Here is a 24,597-nt window from a genome sequence, read left to right on the forward strand (position 1 = left end):
GGGAGAAGCAGACTCCCTGAGGAGCAGGGAGCCTGATGCGGGACTTGATCCCAGGACTCCAGGATCATGACCTGAGCCGAAGGCAGTCGCCCAACAACTGAGCCACCCAGGTGCCCCCCATCACCACTAATTCCAGAATATGTTCATCACCCTAAAAAGAAATCCCATACCCATAGGCAACACCCCCCCCACACCATTTTCTCCCAACCCTCACCCGAGGCAACCGCTAATATACTTTGTCCCATTTGTCTATTCCAGACAATTCATATAAGTGAAATTATAAAGTAAGCTGTCCTTTGTGACTGGCTTTTTTCACTTAGCCTAATGTTTTCAAGGTTCAGCCATGCTGTAACACATTGTACTATTTCTTTTTACTTCTTTGTATTGCCAGGTAGTATTCCATTGTCTGGATATACATCTTGTTTATTAATTCACCAGTTGATGGACATTTGGGTTATTCTACCTTTTGGCTGTTCTGAGTAATGTTGCTATAAACATTCATGTACAAGTTTTTGTGTGGACATATGTCTTCCTATGCCCTAGAGTGTACATAGACACAGGGATGGAAGTGCTGGGTCATACGGTAACCTACATCTAACCATATGGTGAAGTGCCAGACTGTTTTCCAAAGCAGCTGCACCATTCTACATTCCTACCCAGAAGTATAGAAGGGTTCGAATTCTCTACATCCTTGCCAACACTTGTTATTATCTGACCTTTTTATTATATTTATCCTTATATTTATCCTAGTAGGTGTGGAGTGGTATCTCATTGCTTTTTTTTTTTTTTTAAGATGGATTTATGTATTTTAAAGAGAGAGTGTGTGCATGAGCAGGGGGAGAGGGAGAGAGAGAATCCCAAGCAGGCTCCCCACTGAGAATGGAGCTGGACTAGGGGCTTGAGCCCAGGACCTCAAGATCACGATCTGAGCTGAAACCAAGAGCCAGACACTCAAGCAACTGAGCCACCCAGGTGCCCCTCTCATTGTGGTTTTAATTTGCTTTCCCTGAAGCTAATAATGTTAAGCATCTTTTCATGTGCTTATTGGCTATTTACATATCTTCTTTGGAGAAATATCTATTTGAATCCTTTGTCCATTTAAAAATTAGGTTGTCCAGGCGCCTGGTTGGCTCAGTCAGTTAATCGGCTGCCTTTCGCCCAGGTAATGATCCCAGCATGCTGGGATCGAGCCCTGAGCCCCACACTGGGCTGGATCCCTGCTCAGTAGGGAACCTGCTTCTCCCTCTCCCGCTCCCCTACTTGTGTTCCCCCTCTCACTGTCTCTGTCAAATCAATAAAATCCTTTTAAAAAAAAATTAGGTTGTCATTTTATTACTGAGTTGTAGAGTTCTTTATACATTCTAGATAATTTCCTTTATCAGAGCTATGATTTGTAAACATCTTCTCCCATTCTGTAGGGCCTTGTCACCTTCCTGATGTTGTCCTTGGAAGCAAATGTTTGACTTTCAATGAAGTCCAATTTAGTTAATTTTTTCCTTTTGCCCTTTTTGCTTTTGATGTCCTATCTAAGAAGTCATTGCCCAACCAACTCAAAGTCATGAAGATGATTATTTGCTTCTCTGGGCATTCTGTTGATGTATGGTAACTTCGGATAGATTATAAAAGAGATATTTGATTAACAAATTGTATCTTTAGTCTACAAAATTAATTTTTCTTCCCTTTATTTCAGTAAGATCATGAGTTATGCTGTTATAATCCATGTTTTTCCACATAATTTGCATTCTATTAATGGTAATGATCTAAAGCAAGGGTCAGCAAATTAGGCCCACTGTGAAAATGCAGCCTACCATATATTTTTGTAAGCAAATATCTACTGTCACTTGATCATACTCATTCATTTCCCAACAGCACAGTTGAATAGTTACAACAGGGATTACAGGCCCCTATCCCTAAAATATTTATTTTCTGGCTTTTTACGGAAAAGGCCTGCCAACCTTCAATTTAAAACATTAAGGTGCTCCTGGGTGGCTCAGTCGGTTGAGTGGCCAACTCTCGATTTCAGTTCAGGTCATGATCTCAGGGCACTGGGATCGAGCCCCATGTCAGGCTCTGTGCTCAGCAGGGAGTCAGCTTGAGGATTCTCTCTCTCTCTCTCCCTCTCACACCGCCCCTCCCCCTGCCCACACATTCACTTGCACACTCTCGCTCAAATAAATCTTAAAAAAAAAAATAGAACATCGAAAAACAAAATGTCATTTTATTGAAATTATATACAATTGAAATACATTTCATCAAAAATGTTAAAGTAAACGTCAAATATTTAAAATGTAAAGTTATATTCACGTCTTCAGGTTTCCTCTAAAAATTAAATATCATCTATTAAAATCAAAAGAAAACTCAAATTAGAATAAGCAAATACCAACATTTCAATTAAGATACTCTAAATAAAATAGATGTTTTAATTTCAATTGGGGGGGGATTTTAATGAAATCGTAATATTTTTTTTTAAATATTTATTTATTTATTTATTTGTCAGAGAGAGAGAGAGAGAGAGAGAGAGCGAGCACAGGCAGACAGAGTGGCAGAGGGAGAAGCAGGCTCCCTGCGGAGCAAGGAGCCCGATGTGGGACTCGATCCCAGGATGCTGGGATCATGACCTGAGCCGAAGGCAGCCGCCCAACCAACTGAGCCACCCAGGCGTCCCTGAAATCGTAATATTTTTATAAAAATAAAACTGTTCTCAATTCTAGCACTCAATGTCCAGCTAGTGACTCGTGGAAATTATCTCCATCATGCTTCACACATCATATTACCTACATACATACACACTGAAGAGTAATAGTTGTTTAATATTGCAACATATTTCTCAGCTCCTCTGTGTAACTTTTGCAAACACCACCCTAATTACTGTGAACCACAAATGGAACAAAAAGAGAAGCAAGAAAAATGGGTGCTTTGCACTACTGGGAAATAGTATATTATGTGAGAATCTATTGCATTTATGCTATCTGAGAGAAGGGATTTAACAAGTTAGTCTGTCTTTCCCTCTTACCTAAACCCTTGGCCACTCAAATCCAGAGCATTCTGTCCCAAATACAGACAGCAGCACAACCCATTCTGTGTCAGACACTGGGCATGAGCTCTGGGGCCTGAAGAGCATTCCTCAAAAGAAAAGAAGTTTAGGAGAAATCATGCTAATTCCACACAGAGCATAGAATCCCAGAATGACAGAAGCACCTGTGTGTGCGTATGTGTGTGTGTATGTTGGGGCTGAGGTTCTGTTTTTTGTTTTTTCCTCTTCTACATGTAGCAAGAACTAACATTTATGTGGGGGGAAAAATGACCACATTCAGGCCTACTTATGCCTAAGATTGCCATTTTTTTGTTAGGGGGAGAAAGGATTTTTTAATATTTGGTAAAATATACATAACAAAATTGAGGCACCTGTGTGTGTGTGTGTGTTTTGTTTTTTTTTTTAAGTAATCGCTACCATGGGCTCGAACCCACAACCCCGAGATCAAGAGTCACATGCTCTACTGACTGAGCCAGTCAGGCACCTTTGTTTTTCAAATAAATGTGTATTTGTGCTATGTGCTGAAACCAGAGCAGGAGACTCTCCTGCCTGCATCTGCAGGTGGTATTTCTGGAACCGTAAGAGGAGATTGGCATGAAAACCTGGAGTTTAGGTAGAATCATTGTGGAATTAGTAACTAAGAACCAGGGTCTCAGCCCAGAATATCAGACTATAATTCAAATCTAGAACTATGTTGCGGCCCTGAGTCTTTAAGTAAGTATAGTTGGTTGGCTTCCCTTAGGTAAGAGAATTTTTACCATCCCATAAAGGTTTCGGTAACGTAGATGCTTGAAATGTATTAGGAAAGCCAACATATTAGAGAACTTAACCTTATCAAATGTGTGGTTTTAATTTGAAATGTTTATTGTCATTAGACACGATATTTTAAAATTTTTATCCAAGTACTCCAGGGTTTCCAAAGTAAACTCTACTCTTCAACATAGTTTTAAAAAGTAAAATAGTGACTTGCGACAACAAAAAACAACAGCTTCTGGTCAATTCCAGTCCTAAACACTTTCCATTCTTTTAGCTCTTCATGTAATAACCTCCACCTCTCTGTGATATACTGTTCTTTTGATTCATCAATTGCAGGCGGTATCCAGTGATTTCTTATGATATATGCAACTTCCAAATATATCACAATCTTTTCTTGGGGCCACGTTTCACATTTGAGTTACTATAACTATGTAAATATTGTTCAAGGCTGATCCAACTGTATACTATGATTTTACTTCATCTCCTATAAACCTATTTAGTTTCCCTTGAATTAATAATTAACTCAAGTTTTAAAATAAACATTTCCATTTTTGAACAGCTTTAGATTTACAGAACTATTGCAAAGATACAACAGAGAGATCCCATAAAGCCTCCACCTAGTTTCCCTTATTATCAACAACTTCTGTTACTTACACTGGGGTATAGTTGTCACAATTAGTGAATCAATAATGATGCATTATTAACTAAAGTCAATATCCTATTTAGATTTCCTCAGTTTTTCCTTAATGTTGTGTTTTGTTTTGTTTCTGTTCCAGGATCCTGTCTCCTTGGACTCCTTTTGGTTCTGAGAGTTTCCCAGACCATCCTTTGTTTTTATGACTTTGACAGTTTTGAGGAATGCTAGTCAGGTATTTTGTAGAATAACTGTCAATTAGGATTTATCTTATTTTTTTTTAAAGATTATTTATTTATTTATTTGACAGACAGAGATCACAAGTAGGCAGAGAGGCAGGCAGAGAGAGAGGAAGGGAAGCAGGCTCCCTGCTGAGCAGACAGCCCGATGTGGGGCTCGATCCCAGGACCCTGAGATCATGACCTGAGCCGAAGGCAGAGGCTTTAACCCACTGAGCCACCCAGGTGCCCCAGTTCTATGGGTTTTTGAAAAAGTTCTACAGGTTTTAATGTCTTATATTCACCATTAGAGTATCACACAGAATAGTTTCATCACCCTAAGAAACCCACGTGTTTCACTCCTGTCCTCCTAAACCGCTGACAACCACTGATCTGTTTACCATTTCCATAGTTTTGTCTTTCCCAAAATGTCATATAATTGGAATCATACAGATGTGGTTTTTTCAGACTAGCTTCTTTCCCCTATCAGTAGGCATTTCAGATTCACCCACATCTTCTCATAGCTCATTTAATTGCTGAGTAATATCCCATTGTAGGGATACACTGACCTCATTTATCGTGCACTTAAATTTCTTTGAACTTAGTTAAATTTTGCAATACTCAATACTGAAATGTTTCAGTACAAGTTCTACGTGGTCATTTGTCAGATGATCTATCCATTATTTTTTTCTCCTGCTAGGGACACCACACCTGCAGTTTCTCAGTGTCCTGCTCCAATCTAGACTAGCTGTCCTCAAACGGAGCTGCAGAATTGTCCTCCTGGGTTTGCTCTCTGACATCATGCTGGAACATGCTGGAAATTCCTTTGTCTCTCTCTACATAAACTTCTTGTTCTCTGCATCCAATGTCTTCTTTTTTCTTGGTTTACTTCTTTCTTTTAGGGGAACATATCCTTCAGCACCTTCCTGAGAAACAATGAATGGAAGATACAGCACTGAAAATTCTGGCTTCATTCATGATTGAGAGTTTGGATGTGTATAGAATTGAACATTGAAAATAAATTTTTAGGAGTGCCTGGGTGGCTCAGTCGTTAAGTGTCTGCCTTCGGCTCAGGTCATGATCCCAGCGTCCTGGGATCGAACCCCGCATCAGGCTTCCTGCTCATTGGGAAGCCTGCTTCTCCCTCTCCCACTCCCCCTGCTTGTGTTCTTGCTCTTGTTGTCTCTCTCTCTCTGTCAAATAAATAAATAAAATCTTTAAAAAAATAAATTTTTACTCAGAAATGTCAGGGAATTGTTCCAATGTTATTGTTGTTTTAGTTGTTAGTACTGTTGCTTATTGTCCCGGTGTTGTTAATGAGAAATCGAATGATATTCTGATTCAGGGCTGAGATGGAAGGTGTGATAGGTAATCTATTTTGTTTTCCTTAAAAGATTTCAGGATATTTTACCTATGTTTTTCTAAAATTTCACAATGATGTAACTTGGTGAGAGTTTCATTTTTGTTCATGGTGCTGGGCATTTGGTGATCTCTATCCATTTGAAGACTCCTATCTTTTAGTTCTGTAAAATATTTTTGTACTATCTCTTTGATAATATTCTCCCTATCATTCTGCCTTTTTTTCCTGAAACACTCATTAGTAGTTTTTAAACTTTTTGAATTCTCTAATTTTCTTTTCTCTCCTTATTGTCCTCTATTTGTTTTTCTAGTTTCTGAGAAGTCTCCTTGGTTTTATCTTTCAATTCCTTTGTTTCATTTCTTAAATTCTTACTATCAAACTTAAAAGTTTCAAGAGTGTACCTTTTTCACTCCATGATTGTTTTATATATACACCATGCACACATGTCTACCCTCCTTTTTTTTTTTTTTTTTAAGAGAGAGCAGGAGCAGGGGAGGAGAGGGAGAAGGGGAAGCAGACTCCTCGCTGAGCAGGGAGCCCAATGTGGGGCTCGATCCCAGGACCCTGGGATCATGACCTGAGTGGAAGGCAGATGCCTAACCATCTGAGCCACTCAGGGGCCCCTACCCTCCTTCTTTTTTTTTTTTTAATAAAGATTTTATTTATTTATTTGACAGACAGAGATCACAAGTAGGCAGAGGCAGACGGGGCGGGGGGGGCGGGGGGGGAGGGATGGTGGGAGGGGGCGGAGAAGGGATGGGGGAAGGAGGCAGGCTCCCTGCCAAGCAGAGAGCTCCATGCAGGGGTCAATCCCAGGACCCTGGGATCATGACCTGAGCTGAAGGCAGAGGCTTTAACCCACTGAGCCATTCAGGGATCCCTGCTCTCCTTTTTTCCTATTTACTTGTTTCAGTCTCCCTCTTTCTTATTGGACATTTTCCTTAAACATCTGGCAGTCCTTGACCGGCCATTCATATTTACAAGTAGGTACAAAAAAGCTGATTGGAAGCAGCCTATAGAAGGGCACGACTTGACTGTAAGGAGAACTGGCTACAATTCTTTTACTTTTGGCCAAATCAAAATTTCTCCAGAGCTTCTATCTTCTGTGTCAGCCTCCACCACTCAGGTATCTGGTACCCTGTTCTGGAGTCTCTCATAGGTTGTGTGAGGGAATTCAGCTTATTTCGGGTGCCCCTCTGGGACTCTGCCAGTCCACCAAGAGTCACTCAATGACTTCTCATTTCCACTTTTCCCACTTTCTACTTCCCTGTCTATGCCTCAGATGTCTTCTAAGTTTTATCAAAGATTGATTTTGTATCTGGTCTTTGTTCTTGTGTTTTTTTGAGATGACAATGGGACAGAAATGTCTATACACTGCCATCCAAAAACCAGAAGTCTTCTAGAACCACACTTGTTTGGAAAGGTATGATGAATATTTGTGATTTTAATCTGAAAAGTTGATGAGAATTTGGGTAATTTTCTAAATAGAATTTTATAATTATTGGGTAGGCAAGTAGTGTTACATCAGGAAATTTTGCTTAGTATTAAATTTGCATGATGGCTGTAAGCGCCATATATGGCTACCATTCCCAACACACTTAAACAGTGAGGGTTCAGGATGTAAATGAACTTATACCAATTAGATGTACTGATGCCCTAATACAACAAACTATAAAATTTTTTGCTACAGACAACCACTCCTGAAGATCTATTATCAGCAGCAAAATAGCTACATAGTAATATCCACGAATGTCTCTGACCAACTGCCAGTGGAAATGATCCAGTTCTTTCCCATTTCAATAATACTTACTATGCATGCTCAGTTGCTTATGGTTGACATACTGGATATTAAGCTGAAGGAGACGGAAGATTAGGGTAATCAAAACCAGAACATCAACACGACAGTATCATATGTCAATATATTGAATACCCAAGCATCAGTGTGTATTTACTGAGCAACTTGTGTGTGCCTGTGCTACAGGCTGAAAAAGAGAAGGCATGACACATTTCCTCCTGAAGATTTCAATACACTTAAAAGAGCCACGACATACACATGAGCCACAATAACCAAATAAGACAGAAGCATGGCAAAGTCCATCTTTTTGACACTTTGCAGTGTGGAGTGCTGATAAAATTTGGGTGCCAGTATCCAGTCTCTAGTTTTTTGAGTGTTGAGAAACAATCGCAGCAGTGGCAGCCCAACAGCACAATTCAGTGACAAGGCAATTGTGGTGGTGCCTACTATGACTTCCTAGTCCCAGTTCTATGACCTCTGAATGGCATCTCGGGCAGTACACTGCTGGATTTTTTTTGTCTCGGTAGTTCCGGTTCTGGCCTCCTGATCACTTTCCTAATTGTGGCAGAGGAAGCAACATTTTTTTTTTTAAGATTTTATTTATTTGACAGAGAGAGAGAGTGTGCAAGCGAGAGTAGGAACACAAGCAGGAGGAGTGGGAGAGGAAGAAGCAGGCTTCCCGCCAAGCAAGGGGCCCCTGTGGGGCTCGATCCCAGGACCCCCAGGATCATGACCCGAGCCAAAGGCAGATGCCCAACAACTGAGCCACCCAGGTGCCCCAGAAAGCAACATTCTTGACAGATCAGTTCTGCAGTGTTCTGGAAGTCACACCAAGAGAGTATGCCTTGAGTTCACTCCTCCATTGCTTCCAACAATTTGGCAAAGTATCTAATCTCCTATATTTAACCCCTTTCTTCTTAAGATACCTGGGGTATATCAGTTTCCTGCATTGAATCCTAATACTAATTTTAGGAATTTGTTAGGAATTTGAAGGGTTTGAGAGAATCAGTTATATTAAATATGTATTTCCTTTAAATGTTTAGTGAAACTTGATAAACTACTTACTTAATATGCTAATGTTGAGGATTTAATCTTTTAAATGTAAGCATTAATTAAACATTAATTACAGAATAAGTAAAAGTAATGGATCTAATCTTTATACAACATATGATAGCGTTAATAATTACCAATATGTTTAAGTTGGTCTTAAAGACTTAAGAGAAACTAGATTTTAAAACTTAAGAATTTTAATATATTGAACATCAATTAAAACATAAATAAGTATAAACAGTAACCCCCTCCAACAGAGATCTCCCCTTAGACATTAAAAAAATACAACCGACACTTAGCACTATTTCACCAGTCCCTCAGACAGAATCTAATATTGGAGAGTGCTCAATGAGATTTGTTGAGTGAATAAGTGAGCAAAAATACCATGAGAAAGATTTCATCATCATCATCATAATTTTAATAATGAAGAAAGTGAAGTTCAACTGCATCTCTTCCTCTCTGGGCTCAGACCTAGTTTGCAGGGACACAGCTAAACACACTTAGAGGGTTGGAACCATTGGTAAATATGGGACATGTTCTGGTGCCTCCCTCAGAAGATTGAAGTAAGCCAGCATGCGAAGTACACTTGCTCCCTCTGTGGCAAAACCAAGACGAAAAGATGAGCTATGGGGATCTGGCATTATGGTGTCTACATGAGAATGTAGTGGTGGTGCCTAGACCAACACCACCACTTCTGGTCTCACAGCAAAGTCAGCCAGCAGAAGACTAAAGGAGTTGACGACCAGTAGAAGCTCCACCATTTGAAACACTGCTGGCCTATAGTAAATGGGTTAAGTCATGTTACAACAACAACGAAACAGAAAGTGAAGTCCAGAAAAGCTTACCACTAGACCAGTGGCCTTTAAAATTGGGAGTATGCACCCAGGTAGTATGTGATAAAATACCTTATGATTGTTTGAGAGAGAGAGTGGGTGGGGAGGGGCAGAGGGAGAAAGAAAGAGAGAGAATCTTAAGCAGGTTCCATGCCCACAGGGAGCCCAACATAGGACTTAATCCCACAACCCCAAGATCACGACTTGAGCCAAAATCAAGTCAGACACTGAACAGACTGAGCCACCCAGTCACCCCTAAAATACCATGCTTTTTAATCAAATGTCTTATTATGTACACAATATAATAGTATAGAAGTCATGTACATGATATATAAAAATGTACGTACATGAGAGGCTTTTGCTCAAAATGTTTTAAAAAGATTTTATTTATTTATTTGACAGAGAGAGAGAGAGAGATCACAAGTAGGCAGAGAGGCAGGCAGAGAGAGAGGGGGAACAGCCTCCCTGCTGAGCAGAGAGCCCGATGCGGGGCTCGATCCCAGGACCCTGAGATCATGACCTGAGCTGAAGGCAGAGGCTTAACCCACTGAGCCACCCAGGCGCCCCTCAAAAATGTTTTAATGATGGTATGAGTGGTTAGGAAACTTTGTAAGCTACCATGGTAGACCAAAAGCAAACTGTCCTGGGTTGGTGTCATATATATTTCCTTATGTTTGTACCCCTGAAGTCCATCCAGCCTAAGGCCTGGCATAGCAAGAGTGCTCGGTAAGTGTTCAGAATGAGAATGAACACATGAAGAGATAAACTGATGAATAAAAGGACATTCATTTAGGTGTCCAGGCTAGCATAACGAGCATGTGAAGGTGTTAAGATTCAAATTCAGATCTGCTTACCTCCAAATGTACTGTTATAAGAATAGGTCATTGCACAGCACATGAAACAGATCAGCAAGGAGGAACCTGAGATGTTCTTCCAACGAGTTATTTTAAAAACACACAGGCATCTACACACGGGTAAGCCCTGAGCAACAGAGAAAAGCATTACATTAATCAGGTGGTTTTTATCATCCTGTCGGCTTTTCCACAAGGGAGACATTCTTCAGAAACACAGAAAGGCAAAAGAGCTACATCACATTTCCTCCAATTATGTACTTGGGTAGCACCAAAGGATGTGTCTTGCATCCTCCTAGAGACCAAGGACACTTGTTTCTCTCTAGGATACATGGAGGGACTTTCTCGACTTCTTTTTTTTTCCCCAGCATAGGCCACATCTCCCCCCTGAATACAATAAAAAAAAGTTAAGACAAGAACTTCAACCTACTTTCTAAGCTGTATCCCCACAATATCAAGTTAGCCACAAGACAGAGTTGAGATGGGGCGCCTGGGTGGCTCAGTCATTAATTAAGTGTCTGCCTTCCACTCAGGTCATGATCCCACGGTCCTGGGATCGAGCCCCACACCGGGCTCCTGCTTAGCAGGAAGCCTGCTTCTCCCTCTCCCACTCCCCCTGCTTGTGTTCCCTCTCTCACTGTCTGTCAAATAAATAAAAATGAAATCTTTAATTAAAAAAAAAAGACAGAGTTGAGTTTCATTTATTCCTCCCTCCAAAGGACAGTAAAGTGGACCAACATCTGAAGCACAAATGTTGATAATCCAAGGGTGCAGGTGTTCGGAGCCCAAGTAAGAAGCAGTGTGAAATTCGGGAGAAATTCCGTGTGCAGGGCCCTCGACTACCAGTTCATTTCTACATGTGATCACATTTAATCTTTACAACAACTCTATTTTAATCTGTACAACAACTCTAAAGTACCATTATTATCCCCATTTTATAGATGAGGAAACAGAGGTTTATGCAAGTCAAGGAACTTGTGTAAAATCACACAGCTAGTAGGTGGTATAGGGGATTTAAACAAAAGTCCATCACGCCAGACCAGAGTTCTGGATTCCAGAATCAGGTAGGGAGAGGAGTGCCTCTGCCCACCCATGGTTGCCATTAGATGACAGGTAGAAGGAAACCTTTTGTGAAGTCACTGAAATTTCTGGGGTTGTTTTGTTATTGAAGGCTTACCTAACAGACGTTGGTTGATACAGGGTTTCTTTCTTTCTTTCTTTCTTTTTTTAACCGTTAGTAGCAGGTAAACTTTGGAAACCACTTTAATAATCTCGAACAACGCAAATCATGCTTAGTGAGAGCTTCTATTGCTTTATCCCCAAATGAGTACTTCCTCTGAGGCTCAAAAATGATAGGCGCTCTGCAGGCAAGACTGAATGTGTGGGGGTGTGGCTTTGGCATTCAGAGAGTTGAATACAAATTGAGGCATCAACATCTAGAGAGATTTTCTTAAGGGGCAATCAGAGTATTTGAACAGTACATTGTCAGATGGAATTGTAACTACAGCCCCAACATATGTGTACTTGCAAACTAGGAGTTTATAAGAAACTTTCTGGAACTGTGACTTGATAAAACATTATTAAAAGACATGCCTATAATTTTTTTTTAATCTGTATTTAGTTGAAGCTAAAAAAAAAAACACGTTAGATAAGCAGTTATTGTATCCATAAAGGTGAGAGATCTGAATAATCCTTTAGACTATTTCTTATGTATTAAGAAGCTTACCTAATGGGGCTTTCTAGTTGCACATTTAAATTAACACCCACTTGGGGGTGCCTGGGTGGCTCAGTGGGTTAAAGCCTCTGCCTTCGGCTCAGGTCATGATCCCAGGGTCCTGGGATGGGCTCTCTGCTCAGCGGGGAGCCTGCTTCCCTTCCTCTCTCTCTGCCTACTTGTGATCTCTCTCTGTCAAATAAATAAATAAAATTTTTTAAAAAAGGTAACACCCACTTGCTCATTTTGAGAAAAACTATAAAGCTTTTCTCAAAGTGCAAATATTTTAAGATTGAGAAGCTGAATAGATTACTTGGACATATAAATTGTGTTTGGTGAATACATGCTATGGCACTGTAAAAAAAAAAAACTTTTTTTTTTTTTTTAAGATTTTATTTATTTATTTGGGGGAGGGGAGAGGGAGCTCAAGCAGGGGGGAGGGGTAGAGGGAAAAGCCCATTCCCAGAAGGGAAGGGGATGAGCAGGGAGCCTGAAGTGAGGCTCATATCCCAAGCCCCTGGGATCATGACTTGAGCCAAAGGCAGATGCATAACCGACTGAGCCACCCAGGCGCTCCACCATTGTAAAATTATTACGGAGGCTTAGGAATGTACAGATAGAAATTTTTTTTTTTTTAAGATTTCATTTATTTATTTGACAGAGAGATAGCACAAGTAGGCAGAGCGGCAGGCAGAGGAAGAGGGAGAAGCAGGCTCTCTGCCGAGCAGGGACCTTGATGTGGGACTCAGTCCCAGGACCCTGGGATCATGACCTGAGCTGAACGCAGCCGCTCAACCGACTGAGCCACCCAGGCGCCCAGATAGAAATAATTCTTATCTCATTACTGAAGTAGATGTTTTCTTAGGGATGAGTATGTTATTTAAGATGTGACTTGCACTGTAGCAGAAACTGAGATCCAGCAGATAAAGGATAAAGGATATCCAGACTTGTTTTTCATCTCTTATTAGAGGAACTGAAACTAGAAAAGGAAAAATGTCCTGGACTATGTTTGCCTGGCAAGGCTCATTCCTGACTATGTACTGAGAAGGTCCTACATGTGGTACTAATTGTGAACAATCCAGACTTCAGAAAATATATCCATGTTGGCTCATTAAGACCTGATGAAACTCTTCGGGTGGAGGGGAGGGAGAGGTTATATTCCCGCAGAAAGGAGAGGAAGTTCCTCCAAAGGCAACCATTCTCACTCTCAATCATCATATATAAAGAGAGATCCCAAGACAAGAAATGGAGACTCTGAGCCAAAGGAAAGAGTTTTTTTTCTCCCCTCGAGGCTGGATTCCACAAAGAGAAGAAAATAAGTTGGAAGGAATTACAGCTGGTGAGGCAGAGTGGTTCCTGGCCATGTGGAAGCAGGTGGAGGCCAGACAAGAAGGGACCCCGTGGGCATGAGTCTAGATTGTAGACTACAGAGGTGTCACCTCTGGGGACAGCATGGCGGTGCCAGCACCAACCTGAAAGCCAGTGGGATCCCAGAACTGTGGAATCTAATCTGCAAATTTTGGAAATTTCATCTGCAAATTCCACAGTGAACGGACAGTAACATATATTTACTTAGAACAAAACCTGTTATGAACTCTGCATGCCACGTTACTTCAGTGCAAGAATGGTTACACAACCCTGCACTCTTGCACCGGCAATTCTGAGTCAACTAGACTACGTACGGAAGAATGCAACCCAACGGAGCGGAGCAGAGCAATACCTCCTCATCAAGGCTGTTCCCACTGGTAGGGCAGTTGGCTTCCACCAGTTCTTGGTACCCTATCGCTAAACTATAGTAATGGCTGATGAAGCGTGCATAAAAGAATGTATTAATTTTAAAAAGTGTATTACTTATGGTGACAAATATTAACAATGTAAAATATTACCCATGACAAAAACACCTGGGGGGTGGGGGAGAGAGGGAGAGAGAAAGAGAGGCCACGACAAAACTGAATTTTTTTTTAATAAAGATTATTTATTTATTTATTTATTTGACAGACAGAGATCACAGGTAGGCAGAGAAGCAGGCAGATAGAGAGGAGGAAGCAGGCTCCCCGCTGAGCGGAGAGTCCGATGCAGGGCTTGATCCCAGGACCCTGGGATCATGATCTGAGCTGAAGGCAGAGGCTTTAACCCACTGAGCCACCCAGGCGCCCCAAAACTGAATTTTTGAATTCAGTGTAAGTAAAAATCACAAAAGCAAGTCATTTTCCTCTCGGCTTGAGATTGCTAAACATTTTCCTTAAAGAGCCAGGTAGTAAGTATTTTAGGCTTGCGAGGCATATAGTCTATGAAGCAACAACTCCACTCTGCAAGTAAATCTAGAAAAGTAACTCTGAGAGTTTTCAGCTAATCTGGGCTACCTTTTAAAACAACAAAGAAAAAAACAGTGATGCTCTCAAAACCTCAAAAAATTTTATTGAGATAATTTCTAACATACTTGGTAGCATTATTAACCTCTAATATCAGTATTACTACTAATAATCATAGCTTACACTTTTACAGGACTCACACTATAAGATCTGTCAAAAAAGGGTAGCATTTTTGGCAAATAAAGCATGACTGCTATGTTTTTCATAAAATTCCTTAAAGAGCCATTTATTCCAATTAGGAAATGTACAATATGAATTGCAGTTTTAATTTTTAAGGGGAAGAACTAACCAGAAAGAGGGCGTCATGATATTAATACGAAGACGTGGTGAAAATACATCTCTTTATAACAGATCATTTTAAGAGCTGGTTTCTGGCAAAATCATGTCCTGTTGTTACTAATGATGGGAAGAATTAGCCAAAAACAAAACAATAGGAGTCAAAGAATAAGGGAAGCCAGTCCTCAAATAAGAGTACCAAGACTATATTATTAGAGGACTTATTTGCGCCTGTAAAGTGGCCATCATTTTCATACTGTGGAATGAAAGCAATCCTTGTACCCATTGTGTCTATCCACTGGTAGCAACAGGATGAGGTTTCCATAGAAACAACATTCTGCTCATCTAACGGCCCACCTCTTTCAAAAAGCAGTCAGTAAATTGTCAATAATATTCATTTTTAACAGAGATTTTACTGGTAATAAAGAAGTTACAGCAGAAATCTGTCCTTCAATATAGTTTGCTAGAGAGAAGACAAATATAAATGAAATAAAAAAGATATAATATTTCTTCCTTTTTCAGAGAATATTTAGCACTAAAATAAGTAGAACAACGGAACAGAGTCATGCAAATCAACTGCTCCTGGGGGGAACTCCTGCACCCAGTAGACTCAAATCTTTGAGTCTCTTTACCCAGTAAAAATAACAGTTACCCCCAACCCAGTAAAAATAACAGTTATCCCCAAGGAAGACAGTAGGGATTAACACATGAATAAGGAAAACAGAATTTCCAGATTTGGAAGGCCATATTTCAGGACAAATTAATCTCCAATACTCCCTATCCCCAATAATGCCTTTAAGAGAAATGGTACTGGAAAGTGATATTGCTGATTTTGTAAATCATTTTTCCCAGTCGTTTTGAAAAACAATTTTAATTGAGTGATAATTTACATACTATACAATTCAGTCTCTTTGTGTACTATTCAGTGATTTTTAGTATATTTACAGAGTTGCGTAACTATCACCACGGGTTTAGGGAATTTAAGTGTTTGGCAAATAACTGAAACACTGGGTTGTGTGACTTCAGCCCTTTTTTTTCCCTCAAGTAAATATTTCTAGGGTAAAATACAGTGCTGACACTAGTATATATTTACTAGACTGAGTCGAAAGCATTTAAAGTTTTTTGAGGAAGTAACTTTTTATAAACAGCAACAACAGTGCTGAAAATAAGGCAACTTCTGAGGATTAAGCTAGTAAAATGTATACTTCATAAATTAGCTGGCTGTGGGAACCAGGCCTAAAACTGCCAGTGAATGTGTAACTGAGGAGCTGACAAACACTCTGAACCCCTAATTAAAATGACGATGTAATCTCGTCTAATCAATGCCTAGTATGCTGTTTAAACAAAGTTTTATGTTAAGGTCAGTCTACAGAAAGAATTGCCAGGGCTCATTGGATTGAGCGCCTGACTCTTGATCTCATCTCAGGTCTTGATCTCAGGGTCCTAAGTTCAGGCCCTGTGTTGAGCTCCTTGCTGGATGTCGAACCTACTTTAAAAAAAAAAAAAAAAAAAAAGAATTGCTAATCTTTACCCAGCATCATTATCCAAGGAACAGACACACAAAATCCAGGGGGTTACAAATTTTCCTGTTTTAAAAGAAGTATACTCTGTGAACGGGGTGGGGATCATTTTTTCAGGTCTCACCACTGCCTGAATGAGCTCTCTCAAAACAATTTGCCTCATTTACTAAGCAACTGCCTGATTTTGTTTTTCACACCTGCTAAAACAGTTATCTTGGTGTGTACAATCTGAGCATCCTGGTTACCCAAAATGAATGTGTTCCCCCCACTCCCTACCACCCAGCTTGCTTTCTTGTTTTGCACTCTTGTAGACCAAAATATGTTAATCAACTCTGCGATACTAATATTAAGATCACACCCTTGGGGCACCTGGGTGGCTCAGTCCCATTATGCTTCTGACTCTTGGTTTAAGTTCAGGTCATGACTTCAGAGTCCTGAGATCAAGCCCTGTGGTGGGCTCTGTGCTCGGGGGGGGATTCTGCTTGAGATTCTCTCTCCTCCCTCTGCCCCTCACCCCCATACTCACGCTCTTCTCTTTGAAATAAATGAATCTTAAAAAAAAAAAAATCACACCCTTAACTGTAATAATCACCAAACTAATGTCATCCTGGGAAACCTTGATAAACAGCCATTCAGACTTTTCCTGCTATATTCTGCCCTCATTATGGACCCCAGAATTTATAATTTGGTTACATTCAAATACAATAAGTCAATAGAGGAACAAGAACGTCCTATTCACTCCATATTAAATTCTACTTGTATTCGGGGCGCCTGGGTGGCTCAGTGGGTTAAAGCCTCTGCCTTCGGCTCAGGTCATAATCCCAGGGTCCTGGAATCGAGCCCCGCATCAGGCTTTCTGCTTAGTGGGGAGCCTGCTTTCCCCTCTCTCTGCCTGCCTCTCTGCCTATCTGTGATCGCTGTCTGTCAAATAAATAAATAAAATGTTTAAAAAAAAAAATTCTACTTGTATTCCTCTGAACTGAACATCAGAAGTGATTGCACGAAATTGGACAAGAATAAATCAAAGCAAATTCACAATTTTCTTATATTTCTGGAACAAAATGTCATGAAATTATAAGTACCTATGTTTAAATCACTTCAGTTATCATTAACTTAACATTAATCAACAGATGAGCCTAAATAACTCTGAGTGGATGGATAAAATAAGTGTGCTCACTGAATAACTACTGAATGAAAGAATCAATACATGATATACACGCAATTTTTAAAAAAACTCCTATCTTTTCTGCTACTAACTGAATAGGACAATGCTAGAAACTGAATAAATTTGTTGAAATAGTGTCTTTTCTGGTCAGCTTCTCATTTTAAAAATTAGTTTCTTCTTTTTTTATTAAAACCTCAATTTCAAAAATATCATTGAAGGATAATCAATGAAGGGTGGTCTAAAAGATAAACAATCTGCGGGGCACCTGGGTGGCTCAGTGGGTTAAAGCCTCTGCCTTCGGCTCAGGTCGTGATCCCAGGGTCCTGGGATCGAGCCCCCACATCGGGCTCTCTGCTCAGCGGGGGGCCTGCTTCCTCCTCTCTCTCTGCCTCTCTGCCTACTTGTGATCTCTGTCAAATAAATAAATAAAAATCTTTTAAAAAAATAAAATAAAAGATAAACAATCTGTCCTTCCCTCTAAAAGTTTCAGAGGTTCTCTTCCCTTTGGGAATCTACTGACCCCTTTAAGAATCTGATTAAAATTTCAAATCCTCAGGGCACCTAGGTGGCTCAGTGGGTTAAAGCCTCTGCCTTCAGCTCAGGTCATGATCCCCAGGGTCCTGGGATCGAGCCCCACATCGGGCTCTCTGCTCAGCAGGGAGCCTGCTTCCCCCTCTCTCTCTGCCTGCCTCTCTGTCTACTTGTGATCTCTCTGTCAAATAAATAAATAAAGTCTTTAAAAAAAAATTCAAATCCTCTTTGCAGGAAAAGTACATGTACATATATGCATAATTTTGGAACCCATCACAGAGAGCTCAAGGACTACCAAAGATCTTCTAGGAATCTGTTCAGAATCAAATAGAATTTGCCATTATGGGATCAATTAGAGACATCTGTAAAATGCAATCAACTTTTAGAACTAAGAAAACATGGCCTTCTCCTAAACAACCTACTTATTTTTTAATCTCAAAGGCACTTAAGATTTTTACATTTTATTTATTTGAGAGGATAAAGAATGAGGGGGGTGGGGATGCAGAGGAAGAAGCAGACTCCCTGCTAACATGGGGCTCAATCCCAGGACCCTGACTGAGATCATGACCCAGGCATAAAGCAGACACTCAACCAACTGAGCCACCCAGGCGCCCCAGCACTTAGGATTTTGAATATATTTGTTTTCCCTTCTTTACTATGACTTCTGGGATGACTGGAGTTAAATTTGTAGTCCACCTTTAGTAACTGGCCAGGCAATTACTGCAAGCATCTTGTATAGTAATCTTACCCATGACTTCATCTTAATTCCTCTCCTCTAATTTTCCCATTCCCCCTGAGTTCTTAGTCCAGTTTTAAAGACTTTTTTTTTTTTTTAATTGACAGAGAGAGAGAGATCACAAGTAGGCAGAGAGGCAGGCAGAGAGAGAGAGAGGAGGAAGCAGGCTCCGTACTGAGCAGAGAGCCTGACGTGGGGCTTGATCCCAGGACCCTGAGATCATGACCTGAGCCGAAGGCAGAGTCTTAACCCACTGAGCCACCCAGGCTCCCCCTTGGTCGTTTTAATAATGTTTTAGGGTATCAATGACTCACACCCTTGGGGACTATTGCAAATACAGTATGAAAAAAATCCCCCTTAAACTCAGGGTACAGATGTTTTAGCATATATATGACTGCAGGGTTTTCTTAAAAATGGAACTCACTACTAATGTTTAAAAACCCCAACATTTCACATAAAAATCCAGATTTCAGATGTCTCTGGAAAAAAAATGTAACTAGTTCTTATCTCCCTGGGCCAGCATGCAAGTGGGATCAGTCCTGAGCAGTAACTGTGGTCTCCGAGGGTCACAGTTCTCACACATCCATTTTGCTCTTTATACATTTTGTCTATAACTACCTGAGAGGTCCGGGGGTGAGTTCAGAAAAAGGAACGAACTTCAGAATTCTGCAAACACACACACAAGCTTTTTCTTGATCTTTGAAAGGGCTGGAGAGGCAACAGGCACAATTCACTCTTCAAACCTTCACCGGACCGCTCCTCTGCGCTAGGCCTAAACCATAGGCGATTAAAGAGAGGCTGAGGTTTGAGTCCTGGTTGACTTCTCAGGGTTCGAACCACTGCCACTAGAACAAGGTGTGCTCAAGTGAGCTACACAAAGTTACGTTTTGAACCCACAGTAGAACGGTACTTAGCGTAGAGTATTTACTAAGTAATCTAAGCTGGGTTGCTCTAAATTAGACACTTGTCTAAGCACTGTACAGAGGAGAAAGGGCAGGAAGACAAAGTCACGTCTCGGCTCCGGACTGAATCCCAAGCATCAGAGCTCCCAAACCAGCCCCACTCTCCGACGATGTTCGCGTTTCCGGAGCAACCGCCAGGTCCCTCCCCACCCTTAGCTCCTCCCCCTTTAGCTCCGCCCCCAGCAGGCTTTCCCGCCAAAGGCCGTTAACACCGCAGAGCATTGTGGGACAAGACTCAAGGCTAGGTTTCACCCAATGGATTCAAGGCGCGGACTTGTTTTAAAAAGAAATTCATTCCCGGAAAAACTATCTTTTAAGGCTCGTCAGGGATTAGTAGCCCCCCTAAGGAGGAATCTGTGTTTAATTTTTACCAAAAGGCTAGTCAATTCACTTGCAAACCACTCTGCCAATCGGGAACGCGAGGAACTTTTTTCTCCCTTCGCGCGGAGGGTGACGTCGCGCATGCGTGAGCGTACCTTTCGCGGCACCCGTTACGCTCTAGCGCGTGCGTACTGAGATCGAATTGCTGCTTCCTCCCGCTTCTCTTCCTCCCTCCCCCCATATCCGTGCGCCGAGCTGATAAAGGCGCCATTTTGGAGGGGCCGCGGGAGACGTGGTGTCGCTGCGGGCTCGCTCTGCCGTGCGCTAGGCTTGGTGGGAAGGCCTGTGCTCGAGTCCGCGCTTTTCGTCGCCGCCATGTCGGGAGGTGGTGTGATTCGTGGCCCTGCAGGGAACAACGATTGCCGCATCTACGTGGGTAACTTACCTCCAGACATCCGAACCAAGGACATTGAGGACGTGTTCTACAAATACGGTGCTATCCGCGACATCGATCTCAAGAATCGCCGCGGAGGACCGCCCTTCGCCTTCGTTGAGTTCGAGGACCCTCGGTGAGGCGGCCCGGGGCTTGCCGCCTTGAGGCAATAAGTTGGAGTAGTTGGGGAAGGCCTCGATACAGAGAATGGGGAGGTGGGATCTTAGGTTGGGGGTAAGACGATATCGCCCATGCAGGAACCGAGTAAGGAGCCGAGTCGCGGTGTTTTTTCTGGTGGCTGGGCCCACGGACGTCCCCAGAGCGGACTCTCCGTCTCGGAGCGGGAAACTGAGGCGCCCAGGGCTGGTGTAGTGGTCGGGAGCCTGGCGTGCTTCTGGGTGGGGGAGGGGCCATTCCTATTATGCAGCGCATGTGGGCTCTTCCACGTTGGGTGCGCATGTGCGGGGGCCGCTAGTTCCTGACTGAGTTAGCCGCCCCTCCCGGGCCTTATTCTTAAACCTCTTGCTTTCTATGATCACGCAGAGACGCGGAAGACGCGGTGTATGGTCGCGACGGCTATGATTACGATGGATACCGTCTGCGGGTGGAGTTTCCTCGAAGCGGCCGTGGTACAGGCCGAGGCGGCGGCGGGGGTGGAGGTGGCGGGGCTCCCCGAGGCCGCTATGGCCCCCCGTCCAGGCGTTCTGAAAACAGAGTGGTTGTCTCCGGTGAGTTTTTTGTTCGTGAGGGGTGTTGAGAAGGGACAGGAACCACTTTTAAGTTTCTCCTTGAGTGACCAGTTTTGACCAATTGAAGTTTTTGTGGTACGTCGTAAATTACTTAAGTTTCTTGGGTGAATTTAGTAAACGAAGATTACCGTAGTGGGGATAACACCAGTGTATTACTTACTTAATTTACCATTAGGTTGGATACCTAGAATATGAAGATTTTGGCAGATAATTTTGGACTTCGGATTCCAGGACTTTAATGAACTGCTCTTTACCTAGGACCCTGAACTAATCATTTATTTTAAAGTAGTCCTTGTTCTAGTGTAAATTTATGTTTAATGTGAAATGTAGGGTGATTGGTATTGAAAAAATACTTTTTTAGGACTGCCTCCAAGTGGAAGCTGGCAGGATTTAAAGGATCACATGCGTGAAGCAGGTGATGTATGTTATGCTGATGTTTACCGAGATGGCACTGGTGTCGTGGAGTTTGTACGGAAAGAAGATATGACCTATGCAGTTCGAAAACTGGATAACACTAAGTTTAGATCTCATGAGGTAGGTTTTACATTTACTCTTTTCTTTGGCCAGAATTGGATACAGTGGTCTAAACAGTGGAATTTGAAGGTAAGATTCAGGCAAGGGTGTCCAAGTAAAGTACCAGATTCCTGGTTTTAGTTACATTGTATTCGTTCAGCATGCCTGAAGACAGGTGAAAGCTTAGATCTTTCAATCGAAAGTTCTGTCTATTCAATAGGGAGAAACTGCCTACATCCGGGTTAAAGTTGATGGGCCCAGAAGTCCAAGTTATGGAAGATCACGCTCTCGAAGCCGTAGTCGTAGCAGAAGCCGTAGCAGAAGCAACAGCAGGAGTCGCAGTTACTCCCCAAGGAGAAGCAGAGGATCACCACGCTATTCTCCCCGTCATAGCAGATCTCGCTCTCGTACATAAGATGATTGGTGACACTTTTTGTAGAACCCATGTTGTATACAGTTTTCCTTTACTCAGTACAATCTTTTCATTTTTTAATTCAAACTGTTTTGTTCAGAATGGGCTAAAGTGTTGAATTGCATTCTTGTGTAATATCCCCTTGCTCCTAACATCTACATTCCCCTCATGTCTGATAAATTGTATTTTAAGTGATGTCATAGACAGGATTGTTTAAATTTAGTTAACTCTCCATGCTCTTCAGACTGTGATATTGTGTAAATGTCTATTCTGCTCTGGTTTGTGTGAACTGGGATGTTGGGGGTGTTTGTGGTTATCTTACCTGGGGAAGTTCTTATGTTTATCTTGCTTTTCATGTGTCTTTCTGTAGACATATCTGAAGAGATGGATTAAGAATGCTTTGGATTAAGGATTGTGGAGCACATTTCAATCATTTTAGGATTGTCAAAAGGAGGATTGAGGAGGATCAGATCAATAATGGAGGCAATGGTATGACTCCAAGTGCTATTGTCACAGATGAAATTGGCAGTATTGACCTTATACTAAAAGGCAAGGGTTGAAAGTGATTTTATATATATATATATATACATCTACCTTAAAACACTTGCAAACATCTTATGCAGTTATCTTTAGCTACAATTGCTTTGCTCTTTAAACCTTGGCAATTGTGGCAAAATTATATTGCCCATTTTGTAACAGTTTATTTTGCTCCCTTCCCCCCTTTTTTGTTTTAATAGGGACTAATGTGGGAAGAACTGGCTAATTTGTCACAGTGCTTAGTTACAACTGTTAATGTGTGACCTGCTGTTGGTGTACATGTGGGTACAGGGTGTCTTTAATTCCAACCAGATAGAGTATAATATCAATACTGCTAAATCTGCATGTCCTCTGTGTGACTGATATAGCGTTGCTATTTCATTTTTTTAAGACAAAATGAAAGCAAAATAGAATTCCAATGTATTGGTGTAGATAATCTAGTTGGGAATACTTTTAAGTCTCACCTTCCCCTTTTAAACTAATATTCATAATTGACTCATGTTTAAAACACTTTAATTTACAAATTAAATTGCAGATGGGAGCATTAGGTTTAGTTTAGACTTAGGGTGGGTAGCAATACCAGTAAACTTTTCAACTACATAACTTTTTGCAACCACAAAACCTGTAATACGCTGTACAGTAACAAGTGTTGGCATTATCAGTTGAACTGTAAATATAAAATGCTTCTTCCAATTAGTCTCTATGATGATTAAGTTTCTAAAATTTATCTGAACACCATTCAGAAACTTGTTTTGGGGAATTTGATAGTTATTGATGTACATCTGTTAAACTGATGACAGACATAACTCATCATTCCCCAGAAACCTTTTTTGATTACAGTATCTAACATTTTGCCTCCTCTTTTTTGGTTTTGCTGGTTATAAAGGTTTGGATTGGAGAGGGCTCACTGGATCCCAATCCTTGGAGCTGGATCATTGGATTCAAATCATAATGTGGATAGGATAGGGAGGATGAATTACAAGGATTCATGGAGCGGGATCAGATTACCAGGAACATAGGAGTGGATTCCTGCCCCAACCAAACCGCATTCGTGTGGATATTTTTTTTTTTATTCAACTTAATTGGCTATTCCAAAGATTTTTTTTTTTTCCTATTTTTGACGATTGGAGCCCTTAAGATGCACGATGGAATTGTGTTTTGCATTTTTTGGTAAAAGGAGCAAAGCGAGGACCTGGAGATAATACGCTGGAGCAATCTCCTTGGAAGGATTCAGCACGAGTAGATGGTAAACATTTAAAGGGGAAAGGGGGGGTTTGTTTAAATAGTAAATCAGTAAGTCACTTCTAAATTTAAAGAACAAAATTGGAGTTGAAGAATAAGTAGGTTTCCAATTGGCTATTGCCGTTTTTCTTTGAAAAAAATAAACATTTTTTAAAAAACTATGCATGGTTGTCCTTTTTCCTCTTCATGTAAAATTTTAACTGGGTGACTAGTATATCAGTTAATACTTTGATAAGATTCTGTTACGTGTTAGTAAATTAAAGGTTCTTGAAAGATTATTTCTGATAAATGGAATTAGCCATCTTACTGTTAATTATAAAAGTCTTCTGGGGGAGATAAGGTAAGAATAAGGCAATTGTGTATATAGTATGTTAAATGGGTGATCTAGTTTCTGAAAGATAATCTTCCCATACTTTGATAAAAATGATTAAATTTATAGATGTTTATTTTTTGGTGATCGTCTAGACAACATAGGCTTTGTGCAGAATCAGGTGGTGACTAGTTAATGTTAACTTGGAGATAGCTTTTGAGATTTTCAAGCTTTTCTCAAAAATTGGTAAGTATTAAATGTTAAATTCAGTGC

The 24,597-nt window shown here is 41.0% G+C and overlaps 1 protein-coding gene across 4 annotated transcripts; it reads left to right on the plus strand.

Moving 5' to 3' along the window:
- The first annotated feature begins 20,375 nt into the window (after positions 1 to 20,375).
- On the plus strand, positions 20,376 to 24,175 carry SRSF1 (serine and arginine rich splicing factor 1). 4 transcript variants are annotated; one of them, XR_013968098.1, is made up of 6 exons: positions 20,399 to 20,697; positions 21,105 to 21,289; positions 21,672 to 21,844; positions 22,044 to 22,230; positions 22,606 to 22,724; positions 23,659 to 24,175. XR_013968098.1 is itself a non-coding variant. In XM_080825445.1 (5 exons), exons 1-5 carry the CDS (start codon positions 20,504 to 20,506, stop codon positions 22,626 to 22,628), a joined length of 762 nt encoding a protein of 253 aa, XP_080681571.1. In that variant the 5' UTR covers positions 20,399 to 20,503; the 3' UTR covers positions 22,629 to 24,175. The 4 variants fall into 4 exon arrangements, 2 of the variants coding, with proteins under 2 accessions (XP_080681571.1, XP_080681572.1); XR_013968097.1 differs by lacking the exon at positions 22,044 to 22,230 and having other exon boundaries at positions 20,376 to 20,697; XM_080825445.1 differs by having other exon boundaries at positions 22,606 to 24,175.
- The last annotated feature ends 422 nt before the right edge of the window (positions 24,176 to 24,597 follow it).

Source organism: Martes martes (genome assembly GCF_963455335.1).
Source record: "Martes martes genome assembly, chromosome: 16".
NCBI lineage: Eukaryota > Metazoa > Chordata > Mammalia > Carnivora > Mustelidae > Martes > Martes martes.